Here is an 11,753-nt window from a genome sequence, read left to right as displayed (position 1 = left end):
ACAGGAAGTCTAGTATCCAATTTCTAGCAAATCTTCACAGGGACAGGCCAGGACCAGCTTATGCTGATCAGAGAAGGTCTGCACTACTTCTCTGCAGCACAGAGGTCATGGCTAAACATGGTTGTTGGAGAAGGCAATGGCACCCCACTCCAGTACTCTTGCCTGGAAAATCCCATAGATGGAGGAACCTGGTAGGCTGCAGTCCATGGGGTCGCTAAGAGTCGGACATGACTGAGTGACTTCACACTTTCATGCATTGGAGAAGGAAATGGCAACCCACTCCAGTGTTCTTGCCTGGAGAATCCCAGGGACGGGGGAGCCTGGTGGGCTGCCGTCTATGGGGTCGCACAGAGTCGGACACGACTGAAGCGACTTAGCAGCAGCAGCAGCAACACATGCTTGTGGCTGTGAGGAATACCAGTGACAAAGGCAGTAAGACACCAGAGAAAAGAAAGCTCAGTGGGATCTGAGGAGACAGAGATGTAGTCCTTAGGTAGAAGCAAATATTTGGTAAGATTGAAGGAAGGTGAAGGCATGCACATACCAAGGCCCATAAGAGATGTACCTGGCAAACCGGGAGGGGACCCATGGGGGAAATGGCATTAAGGTAACCTGTCAGAACCGGGACTTGAATAACAATACTGGGTATGATACAGCACTTTCAGATATGATATTTATTTTTCCATATAATGGGCTTCCCCAGTGGCTCAGACAATCAAGAATCTGCCTGCAATGCAGGAGACCCCGGTTTGATCCCTGGGTCAGGTAGATCCCCTGGAGAAGGGAATGGCAACCCACTCCAGTATCCTTGCCTGGAGAATTCCATGGACAGAGGAGACTGGCGGCCCACAATCCATAGGTCTCAGTTGGACATGACAGAGCAACTGACACCTTCACTTTCACTTCCGTATAATAATGCATGCTGTGCTGTGCTAAGTTGCTTCAGTGGTGTAATGCAATGAGTGGTGGGATTAAGTATCATCACTTTTTTTTTTTTTTTTCCCGTGGAGAAAATTATGTGAAGAGAAGGAAAAGACTTGTCCCTTAGTTGGGGCCCTCCAGCTGGGTCTCGGGCCCCATGGCCTCATTCTGCTCTCCTGTATCCAGGGTTATGCCACGTGGATATAGTGGGTAAGAAATAAGATCAGACATCAGAGCCCTCAAAGAGACCCAGTTCTAGTCTATCTCTTGCTGTCTACTGGGCATGACCCTGGGCCGAAGTCTTAAGTTCCCAGCCTGTTTTCTCCAGTAAATGTAAGGGGTGGGTCTGGACAATCTCTAGAGTGTAGCCCAGAGGCTGGCTGACAGTAGGGTGTAGCCAATTCGGAGGGCCAGGGACTGTAAATACTGAGGAGCGTGTGCAAACGGGGACTGCCTTAGATGGCAGTAAAGGCTGGGAACACAGAGTCCAGGGTGAGGCACTGGACTCGCAAGCCAAAGCGCCTCGCGAATCGCGTTTGCAGGTAGTGAGTGTGGTAGAATTCAGTTGGCGATTTGGTTAAGTTTACACGTTCAGTTGAAAAAAAAAAAGAAGGAACCCAGGTCTGTCCCTTTCCTAGGACCTGGGGCACAAGAAGGCTGAGAAATCCCGTCGGACCAATGGGGGGCTCCACCGAGCGTATTCTGCGAATCCCCTGAGGGCCGCCCCAACCTCGCGCAGCTTCCTAGAGGGTCAGTCCTGGTGGGCGCTGAAGAACCGGCGAAGAGGAGTCGCCCGCGTCCACGTCCGTCCTCCCAGCACCAAGTGTGCGGGGGCCGCCCGGGCATCCGCCCCGCTCCCCCTACCTCCACGGCCCTGCCTCGCCCCCCTGGACTCCGATCCGCTGGCGGGGGCGCGGGTGATGCGAATTCCTAGAAGCCTGAAGTAGCTGCCCGGGATGTGAAGTTAGGATCCCCCAAAGGATCGCTGAGGTGCGCACTCACCCGCCCCCTCCCCCCCCTCCCCAGGTCACAGAGGGCCTGGGGTCTGGGGTGGGGGGTGGACGAAGGCAGGGAAAACGCCTCTCCCCGTCCACCTAGAAGGCCAGTCCCATCCCAGTCCTGCCAGTCTGGGCTGAGCCGGAGGGGATTTGGAGCGCAGGGCTGGCGGCTGGGTGGGAAGGCGGAGGAACAGCTGGAGGTGGCAGGTAACGGCAGGCCGGGCGAGGAGGGGGCCGGGCCGGGGCGGAGGCACCTCCGGGCCGCTTGGGCACCTCTGGGGCAGCCGCCCGACCTCCGCCGGCTTAGCCCGGAGTAGGGACGGTGAGTCAGATCTCCGGCACCCGCGGGTCGGGCGGGGAAGGAGGGCAAGTCAGGAAATGACATCAGAGGCCTGTGTTTGGGGAGGGGGTGGTCTGTGCCCGGCCGGGGCGACGGGGGCTGTGGTGCCCGCCTGGAGGGGAGGTGGCCGGGGCGGGGGGTGGGAGCGGGGGCGGGAGGACCTAGGCGAAGCCCGCGGCTCGGGGGCCGGAGCAGGGCCCCTTCCTGGGGGAGTTTCCCGCCGCGGCCGCCTCCCCGTCTCTCCCCGCCCCCTCTCCGGGCCGCTCCTTGTATGGTCTGCGCGCCGCGCTCTCCCCGCCCTCTCCCTCCCTCCGTCTTCCCTGCGTCCCTCCCCGCCCGGCTGGACCGGGACGCAGAGTCCGCGGACTCGGCTGCGAGGCGGCCCCTGGCAGACGCGGCGCGCACGCTCCGGCCCGCGGTGAGGCGCGGGGAGCCGCCCGGCGGCCGCCCACGGGGTCGGGGAGCCGGGGCGCCTAGGGGAGCCGGGCCGCGGCGCCGCGGGCGGGGGGTTCGGTCCTCAGCCCGGCTCGGCGCTGCGTAACCCCGGCACCCCCCGCCCCCCGCAGCCCGGCCTGGCCATGGCGGCCCCCCGCCCGCCTCGCGCGATCTCCGTCTCGGCTCCGGTGTTTTACGCCCCGCAGAAGAAGTTCGCCCCGGTGGTGGCCCCGAAGCCCAAAGTGAATCCTTTCCGGCCCGGCGACAGCGAGCCGCCTCCGGCCGCTGGGGCCCAGCGCGCACAGATGGGCCGGGTGGGCGAGATCCCCCCGCCGCCCCCAGAAGGTAGGTGGCCGAGCTTGGGGACTGGACCTCGGCGGGCGCCGGCCTAAGGGGGGAGGGGTTTCGGGAATTCGGGGGATGTCTGGAAAGGTTGCGGCGGAGGGGGCTGGGCGCAGACACCCAGTCCCGAGCAGATGTTCTTAGCTCATCGCCGAGCTCGTGGCTGGGAGCCAGGGCTCCTGGGACAGTTCCAAGTCCCCTCGCCTGGGGGTGGGAGGCGGGAATGTGGGGCACGAATGTTCCCCTCTGGGTCCGTTTTCCGAAGTGAAATGGGAGAAGCACCCCTCCTTTCCCGACCCGGGGCTCTCAGGGCGCCCTGCGAGCACTGCCCCCCACCCCCTTTACTTTCTTTCCCGTATGCTTCGGGACCTTCGAGAGACTTCTTGGGTTAGAGGTTAGGGGTTAGAACCGCTTCTTCAAGGAGGGGAACTTGATGAAGGGTCGGGGGGCCCCTGCTGACCGCCCTCCGTCTCCTTCCAATCCCAGACTTTCCCTTACCGCCTCCTCCGGTGGTCGGGGAGGCAGACGACGCCGAGGGCGCCCTGGGAGGTGCCTTCCCACCTCCGCCGCCCCCGATCGACGAACCGTTTCCCCCCGCGCCTTTGGAGGAGGAGATCTTCCCTTCCCCACCGCCCCCGCTAGTGGAGGAGGGAGGTCCCGAGGTTCCCACCCAGTTCCCATCGCAGGTACGGAGGCCCGGGAGGGGCAGCCTCAGCGGTCACATCCCCAGGGAAGAAGAAGGAGGGTCCTTTTCCGTCGACTTTGGCGGCATCTCTGCCCTCCGGGATGGCGGGGTGGCGGTGGGGAACTGGGATGGGGCGCTCTGATCCCTGCCCCTCTAGCCCAGGGAGAAGGTGAGCAGTATTGATCTGGAGATCGACTCCTTGTCTTCGCTGCTGGATGACATGACCAAGAATGATCCCTTCAAAGCCCGGGTAAGGGGCTGGAGAGCAGGGAAGGCAGGCCAGGGAGGAAGGGCGTGGGGCTGGAACTCCCGCCGAGGGCCACAGCCTCCTCTAAGGCACTTCTCTTCCCTCTGCCTCCCTTCGCAGGTGTCATCTGGATATGTACCCCCGCCGGTCACCACTCCATTCATTTCCAAGTCCAATACTAAGCTTTCAACTGGGGGCACCGCACCCCTGCCTCCCTGGAAGTCCCCTTCTAGCTCCCAGCCTGTGTCCCAGGCTCAACCTCAGAGCCAGACACAGTTCCATGTCCAGTCCCAGCCCCAGGCCAAACCCCAGGCCCCTCCCCAGCCTGTGCCTTTGGCCACCACCCAGCCTCGAGGGCCCCTAGCTCCATCTCCAGCCCCTAAGTTTTCCCCAGTGACTCCCAAGTTTACCCCTGTGGCTTCCAAGTTCAGCCCTGGAGCCCCAGGTGGACCCGGGTCCCAGCCCCATCAGAAGCTGGGGCCCCCTGAAGCTCCCTCTTCCACTGGCACCGGCTCCCCTCAGCCCCCAAGCTTTACCTATGCTCAGCAGAAGGAGAAGCCCCAAGTGCAGGAGAAGCAGCACCCAGTGCCCCCACCGACTCAAAACCAAAACCAGGTGAGGGATGCAGGGAGAATGGGCTGATTCCCCAGGGGCTGGAGGCCAGGGAGTCAGGAAGACCGGTCTGAGCCCTGGGGGCTGGAGGCTGGGCTAAGTCCAGGATCCTGAGCCTGAGTCGGGTGAGGGGTGGTGAGATCGTTTTCAGCCTCTAGGGTTGGATGGTGGAGAAAGTGCTTTTGGGGGAAGAGCCTGGCAGGGTCTGAGGCTGGGTGGGGCCTGACTGGGAGTGAGGTGAGCAGCACAGACTCTGAGTTAGGGGGAGGATTTTGTGCACCTTCCCCTGTGCCCTGCCCCAGAAATTTAAAGAGAGGGATGAGATCATCAGCGGTCCAACTTCAGATATTCCCCTTTCTTGGATTCTTGAGTTAATCTCTGCTCTGCTACGCGCTTTCCCTGCCCGAGGGCCCATCTGGTGATAAGAGCCACTGGCAATAAATGCTGGTAAACACTGGCTGAGGCAGCCAGCTACTGCTCAGTGCCAGGCACTGTGCTCTGTACTCGGGAGGAAAGAGACCTCAGAGAGCTTGAGCCTAAGGGAGTCAGTGGACCTGTAACCATTCCTCGCTCACAAGACCCCAGGCAAGTTAGGTGAACTTTGAGCCTCTGTTCGCTATCTACCTTCACAAAGGTGATGAGGATTACCTGAGCCAGAGCTGATGCTGGGGGTCTGCATCAAGCACATGAATGCTCAAGGTAGAAAAGTTATCACTCCTGTCTGACCATTCCTGCCTTGCAGTTCAGGAGACTGATCTTCTGGGTTTAAGGTGTCTTGCCAGATACCTGGTCCAAACATCCATGAAGTTAACTGACAGCATGGATTTCTGTGTATGTGTGTGTGTGTGTGTGCAAGGCACAGTGTAGGAAGAGATGCCAAGTGCCAATGAGTTTTGCAGAATTTGGTTGGTACAGGAACTCCAAACAGGGAGCCAGTGTGGAGGCTGGCACATTAGGAAAAGGCATCGGGTGCTGGTATGCCTTTAATGATGGCAGGATTTTAGAATCCAGAGAGGAGAGGGAAGGGCATTCCAGTGGGAACAGCATGAGCAAAACTCAAGGGCACAGATATACCAGGGGTGTCTGGAGGACAGAACGTGGAAGGCCCCTGGGGGGAAATTTTAGAGCTGTACTTAGAGGTGGGTGGGGATTTGCGGGGGGGCAGCAAGGATGAAATAGTGCACCCAGGAAGCCTGGGGGTCCTGGAGAGGCAGGAGTGTTGTCTGAGCAGAGGTGTGGCTGCGTCTGGAGGTTTTGGGGCAAGTTTTTCCAGCAGAGGTGTGGACTAGATGCAAAGGTCAATGACGCATGGGGGTGCGCTCCTGGGTGATGGTAACATTGGCAGAAATGAGAAATATGGCCCAGATCAGAGAGCTCTTATAAAGGAAGCGCCTCCAGGCTTACTGGCTGATAAGGAGTTGGAAGAGGATGGGAGAGGAGTTAAACAAAAAAAAAAAAGCCCGGATGTGTTGGGGAATGACAGCGTTGCTGACAAAATAGAGAAGTCCAGAAGGGGAAATGGTGTGGACGGGAAGGGGAGGGTCCGGCTGTTAGCATGTTAAGCAACGGGTTCCAGGAGGATCTCCTTTCAGCTGAACTGTCATTCAGTCAGAAATGGGGGGACGGGTGGCAGGAGAGGGCCAGGGCAGGTGTGTGACCGCACGGCGGTCGTGGGCGGTGACAACTGCAGCCCAGGGGCGGCTCACACCGGAAGGGCTGGGAAGGAACCTGGGTGATGCTCCTGTGCACCTGGGAAGAGCGAGAAGAATGACAGGAGGAGGAGAGTCACGAATCAGGGTGGCATCTCCGAAAGAGAATGGTGGCCGAGGAGCCCCATCGCTGGGGCTCCAAGGGGGGTGAGGGCTAAAGTAAGGCCAGGGATTGGACGATTCAGGATTCAGAAGCTGTGTCCTTTTGAGGGGGTGGTGAGAAACTTGGGAGTTGCCCAAGTAGCCTGTTCTTAGAGGTTGGCAGAGAAACACGGAGGGAAGACGTGTGTGCGTGCGTGCGTGTGTGTGTGTAGGGTTGACATTAGGGGAGGAAGGCTCAGGTGTGTGTGTGTGAACCAGGAGGAAGAAGCCTGTGGAAGAGACAGGTTGGGGTCCCTGAGAGCTGGGTGCACTGTTGGTGCCAGCTCCACCCTCGGGGCATTTCCAGCCTAGAGACTTTGGACGGAGTGGCCTCAAGCAGGCTTTTGTGATGAGGGAGCTCAGGCTGGCCGGCTTCCAGCTCCTGGGTCACGTAGGAGGTGAGGTCATCTGAGAGCGAGGGGGCAAGGCCGCGGGGGGCTGGAGACGATGGAAAGGTTTGGAACAGCTGCTCTGGGGCAAGCAAGACTGGGAACCCGCAGCAGCCAAATACCACCCAGCTGCGCCTGGATGGAGGGTGCGGAGGGCCCTGCGGTGTTTGGTGAACTCCCTCTGCAGTCGTCTCCCCACCTACTTTCTGCAGCTGGGAGGCAGAAACAGGAAGCAGGCGGTGGCCTGGGCCCAGGGTTGATTGAGATCGGACTAGATAAGCAACGGTAGCCGAATGGTGGCAAGGGTGGCTGTGAGCGCCTTGTGGAAATCAATGGTCAAGGGAACCGGGCCTGCAGGGAGGCCAGACGGAAGGAGCGGATGCAGAAGGCATGTGGGAGAGGGTTGGGAATCAGAGGCGCAAAGGCTTTTCCGAGCAGGTTCCTTCAGGAGGTGAGAATGGGAAACGGGGAGGATGTGATGGTCGGGAGGTCGAGCCCAGGGTCTTGGAGGTGGCAACCAGTAAATCTCAGGTCCGAGGGGTCCCACCGTGGAAGGTGACTGAGCCGGAGGGACGTTTGGAGCTGTTGGAGTTGAAGAGGCGTGAGTGCCATGCATGATGAACCTGGGACGTCGGTGATGGCAGGCAGAGAGGGGGAAATAGCGGCTGGATTGTGTCATGGAGGAGCATGGATACCCAAGGGGAGCTGATACTTCCAAAGAATGGAAGAGGCATCTAAGTGGCACCAGAGAGCAAGGGCTGGCTGTGTCCTCTTCCTCTGTCCCCAAGATGTTGGGAGGGGAAGATTGGGAGCGGAAAAGGTGAAGCTCACGTAGAAGAAGGGGCTTGCAGGAGACTCCCACAGTCAGTTGAAGACAGGAGGAGGCCGGGGAAAATGGCTGAGAGCTGGAACGTCTACAGCGGATGCAGCTCTTGATGCAGACAGGTGTGAGGGTGGTGGAGCCAGGGCTGGGGGCAAGATGACCGCGGGAAGAGGGAACTGGGTGGCTTTGAGGTTCTCCGTGTTAGGGACTGAAGGCATTGTCAGGTAGAGCGTTCAGTGGTGGGGCCGCAGTCCTGGGTGGATTTAGCAGTGGAGACCCACGCAGCATTCCTGGGGGACCATGTCATGGAGATGCTGTTACAGGTCGGACAGCCCCCGTGGGGCCTCCTCCCGGGATGTCTCAGGGTTACTGGCACTGCCGACCCCCCAACTTCACCCCCACCCCCAATCTGCAGCTGTCTCAGGACCCCCTGAACAGGAGGGGCGGGCTGGCCGGAGAGGGGCCACTGGAGAGTGGCCCTTCTCTGAAGCCTTCTGGGGAGGGCCTGGGGTCAGCCAGGTGGTCCAGGAATGCCCCTCGAGGGAGGGACCCTGGGACATCTGTGTGGGAGCTGGGCACTGGGGTTTAACCTGACTCCCGCTGTGTTGTACCCTCACGCTGACAGGGGCTGCCGGGCAGCCGGCGGGACGGGTAGGTGTGTGTGCGTGGGCTGCACCCGCCACCGTGCGCCGGTCTCTCCGTGGGGGCCGTGTCCCAGCATGCTCTGTGGGGTTGATGCGTGGCCTGGCGTGCTTGGTGCTTCCGTGACCTGAGCTGCTGTGTGCGTGGCCTCCGTCCGCTCAGTCGTTCCGGCCTGTCTGTGTCTTCGGGCAAAGCGGGTGGCAGGGTCTTCATCCCCTGATTTGTGTGGTGCTGGGGGGTCGGGGAGGGGAGTTGAGGAGCTTTTGGGGGTCCTGAGTGTCTGGAAAACAGGAGAGAGGGCGGGGGGCGGGATTCGTCCTTTTCGGGGAGAAAGCAGAGAAGGCAGCTGGGGTGGGTTCTTGGAGGGTGGTGACCCTTGAGAGAGAGAGAGGGCATGAAGAAAGTGTTGGGATTTCAGGTGCGCCCCGCTGGGGCCCCGGGGCCTCTGACACTGAAAGAGGTGGAGGAGCTGGAGCAGCTGACGCAGAAGCTGATGCAGGACATGGAGCATCCTCAGAAGCAGAGTGTGCCCGTCAACGGTGAGAGCCCACCGCCCCGCCTGGAGGGACGGCCCCTCCGTTTCCTGCAGCTCCCGGCCCTGTCTGTCTGATGCCAGCTGACCCCTTGCAAGCTCTTTTTTTGCCATTTCTCCTGTTTCATCTCCATCCTCTCTGGCCTTCCCAGAGTCCTGTGGCCGGTGTCATCAGCCCCTGGCACGTTCGCAGCCCGCGGTTCGCGCTCTGGGGCAGCTCTTCCATATCACCTGCTTCACCTGCCGCCAGTGTGAGCAGCAGCTCCAAGGCCAGCAGTTCTACAGCCTGGAGGGGGCTCCGTACTGTGAGGGCTGCTACACCGTGAGTGCCGGGGTCGGGGGTACGGGGGAGGGGGAGTCGGCACCTGGGGCTCAGCCAGGGTTGGGGCGGGCACGGGGCAGATGTCTGGCCCTGGGGTGCCGGTTCCCTGCCCGCCTCCAGCTGCTGCCCGCCCCCTCCGCAGGACACCCTGGAGAAGTGCAGCACCTGTGGGCAGCCGATCACTGACCGCATGCTGAGGGCCACAGGCAAGGCCTACCACCCGCAGTGCTTCACCTGTGTGGTCTGCGCCTGCCCCCTGGAGGGCACCTCCTTCATTGTGGACCAGGCCAACCGGCCCCACTGTGTCCCCGACTACCACAAGTGAGGACCCCCCGCCCACCTCCGGGCCTTTCTCTGGGTGCCAGTGACGGTTTGTTTGTCTGGGAGCCAGGCTGCCCCCAACCCCAAGACCGCTCTTCAATCTCTGGGGCTTGCTTGCTGTCCCCACCTCCTGTCTGTGGATAGCAGGGACTGGTTCATCTGGACTTGGCTGTCCAGTGGCCTCTGGCCTTCCCCTCCGGTTCATCCCCTTCCCCAGGCCGGGGCTAGCTCTCAGAGCTTTCTTTTGGGTGTGGTCTTGCGTTCAGCGCTGGCCCCCGAGTGACTTCTTTTCACACGTAGGCTGCATTCTGCCTTTGGAGATCAGCTGTTTGGAGCTCGGGGTTTCCCCTTAGAAACAGTGTTTACATGGTAGCTGCTTTCTGAGGCCAGCGGCAAGGTTCCCATGATGGAACCAAAGGACGGGAAAGCTGCAAGCTCGGACCCCCACCTCCGAGTGTGAGTGGGGTGTAGGTTTCCAGGGCTTCGTATCCTTCTGTGCAACCCCCCTCTCCCCCCAACCAGGAACCAGGCCAAGGCACGCATGTGACAGGGGTTAGTGAGGGCCGGGGGTCTGGATTGGGGTCCCGGATATCGGGTCCTCTGGGAGTGCTTTGGGCAGGGGCTGCAGTGTGCGTGGTGGGGGTGGGGAAGGACTTGGCAGCGGTTCCTGGGGAGAGGTGGGACCTTCCGATAAGCAGCCAGCCTTCGGCCTTTCTTTTGAGCCTCCTCCACCGAGGCTTGTGGGGGCGAGATGTACAAAGCAGCCTGCCATCTCATCTCCCTGCGTGTGGGCGGGGGTCAGCGCCCGGCGCCCCGTCCTGACCCACACCGGCTTTCCGCCCCGCAGGCAATACGCCCCCAGATGCTCTGTGTGCGCGGAGCCCATCATGCCGGAGCCTGGGCGCGAGGAGACCGTGCGCGTGGTTGCTCTGGACAAGAACTTCCACATGAAGTGCTACAAGTGCGAGGTCGGCTGCACCCCCGCCCCGAGCCCCTCAGGGATGGGAGGCTGGTGGGACGCTGCTCACGGGTCAGGCGGTGGACGGTGCTGGCTTGCAGGACCCGGGTGCTGCAATTTTGAGGGTGGGCAGTGGAGGCGCCCACACCCGCCCCGCAAAGATGCGTCCTTGGCTTCAGGATGGCGGTGTGGGGTTCTTTGTGAGGTCACTGAGTGATACAGCAAGGAAAGGGGGCCGACCCACGGGGAGGGAAGGGTGCGGCTTTGTCATGGGCGGTTGGGGGTCTCTGCAACGTTAAAGGAGTTGGAAGAGAGGTGAGGCAGGTGGGAGACGCCCCACTGGAAGCAACCACTGTCCATCCTGGGGGAGAGTCCTCGGGCACAAAACTGTGGGTGAGAGAGGTGGGGATAGGAGTTGGGGGGGCTGTGGATGGGCCAATGCAGAGAGAACAGGGCTGAGCCGTGAAGCGTCTGGCCTCCCGATGTAAAGATGGAGGTGGGGCATGTGGGTGGGGAGCCTCGAGCTAAGACTCTCTCTGCTCCTCCCAGGACTGTGGGAAGCCCCTCTCCATTGAGGCGGATGACAACGGCTGCTTCCCTTTGGATGGCCACGTGCTCTGCCGGAAATGCCACACCGCCAGAGCCTAGACTGAGTGAGGACTGGCCCCCTTCTCTGACCGCAAGCCCATTCCCCCATCAGCGGACCGCTCACGTTGAGACCACATCCCCTTCACCCTCCCCACAGTTATTTTTTGACGTCCAGCCCCTCCCTCCATACCAAACCCCACCCCAGTCTCCCTCGTGCCCTTATGTGGCCTCGGGGCTGCAGAGTCCCAGCCCTGGGGTCCAGTCTCCCCAATCCTGCAGGGACCACCCACCATCGTCCAGGTAACCCCGCCTGAGGGGCACCGGGCTGAGCACTGCTGCTTGCACTGCTGCACCGACACCCTCAGCCTGCCCTGAGCAGCCCCGTCCTCTGCTTGCTAAGGGCCAGGAGATGCCCACATCCGACCTTCTGGAAGGCTGGGCTGGGCTCGCCAGCCTGGACGTTCCCCACACCCCCCAGCCCCAGCCCCTGTGCTACCAGGTTGTGGCTACAGCTACAAATAAAAGACAGTGTTTTCCAGAAGGCTTAGTAGTTGACTCTTTTGTACCTACAGCCCTTGAGGATGAGATGGAGGAGATGTTTAATTGCTCAGTCGTGTCGACTGACTCTGTGACCCCATGGACTGTAGCCCGCCAGGCTCCTCTGTCCATGGATCTGTCCACGGAATTTCCCAGGCAAGAAGACTGGAGTGGGTAGCCATTTCCTTCTCCAGGGATCGAACCCAGGTCT

At 61.0% G+C, this 11,753-nt stretch overlaps 1 protein-coding gene across 2 annotated transcripts; it reads left to right on the top strand.

Annotated features, from left to right (window-relative positions):
- The first annotated feature begins 1,457 nt into the window (after positions 1 to 1,457).
- Positions 1,458 to 11,546, top strand: ZYX (zyxin). Of its 2 annotated transcripts, none has more exons than XM_027538762.1 (10): positions 1,458 to 1,911; positions 2,826 to 3,039; positions 3,523 to 3,722; positions 3,879 to 3,971; positions 4,089 to 4,583; positions 8,703 to 8,823; positions 8,969 to 9,138; positions 9,281 to 9,459; positions 10,307 to 10,427; positions 10,967 to 11,538. In XM_027538762.1, the coding sequence occupies exons 2-10, from the start codon at positions 2,838 to 2,840 to the stop codon at positions 11,063 to 11,065; spliced, it is 1,680 nt and encodes a 559-aa protein (XP_027394563.1). In that variant the 5' UTR covers positions 1,458 to 1,911; positions 2,826 to 2,837; the 3' UTR covers positions 11,066 to 11,538. The 2 variants fall into 2 exon arrangements, with proteins under 2 accessions (XP_027394563.1, XP_027394562.1); XM_027538761.1 differs by lacking the exon at positions 1,458 to 1,911 and adding an exon at positions 2,572 to 2,677 and having other exon boundaries at positions 10,967 to 11,546.
- The last annotated feature ends 207 nt before the right edge of the window (positions 11,547 to 11,753 follow it).

Source organism: Bos indicus x Bos taurus, chromosome 4, assembly GCF_003369695.1.
Source record: "Bos indicus x Bos taurus breed Angus x Brahman F1 hybrid chromosome 4, Bos_hybrid_MaternalHap_v2.0, whole genome shotgun sequence".
NCBI lineage: Eukaryota > Metazoa > Chordata > Mammalia > Artiodactyla > Bovidae > Bos > Bos indicus x Bos taurus.
The sequence above is the reverse complement of the archived record's forward strand: the minus strand, read 5'-3'. Positions and strand labels throughout refer to the sequence as shown.

What these genes read in the sequence shown, in the direction of transcription:
- ZYX (XM_027538761.1), top strand. Translation starts at nt 2,838, where the DNA reads ATGGCGGCCCCCCGCCCGCCTCGCGCGATCTCCGTCTCGGCTCCGGTG. An exon ending in ATGATCCCTTCAAAGCCCGG is followed by an intron (nt 3,972 to 4,088) that starts GTAAGGGGCTGG and finishes CTCCCTTCGCAG; the next exon opens with GTGTCATCTGGATATGTACC. An exon ending in TGAAGTGCTACAAGTGCGAG is followed by an intron (nt 10,428 to 10,966) that starts GTCGGCTGCACC and finishes TGCTCCTCCCAG; the next exon opens with GACTGTGGGAAGCCCCTCTC.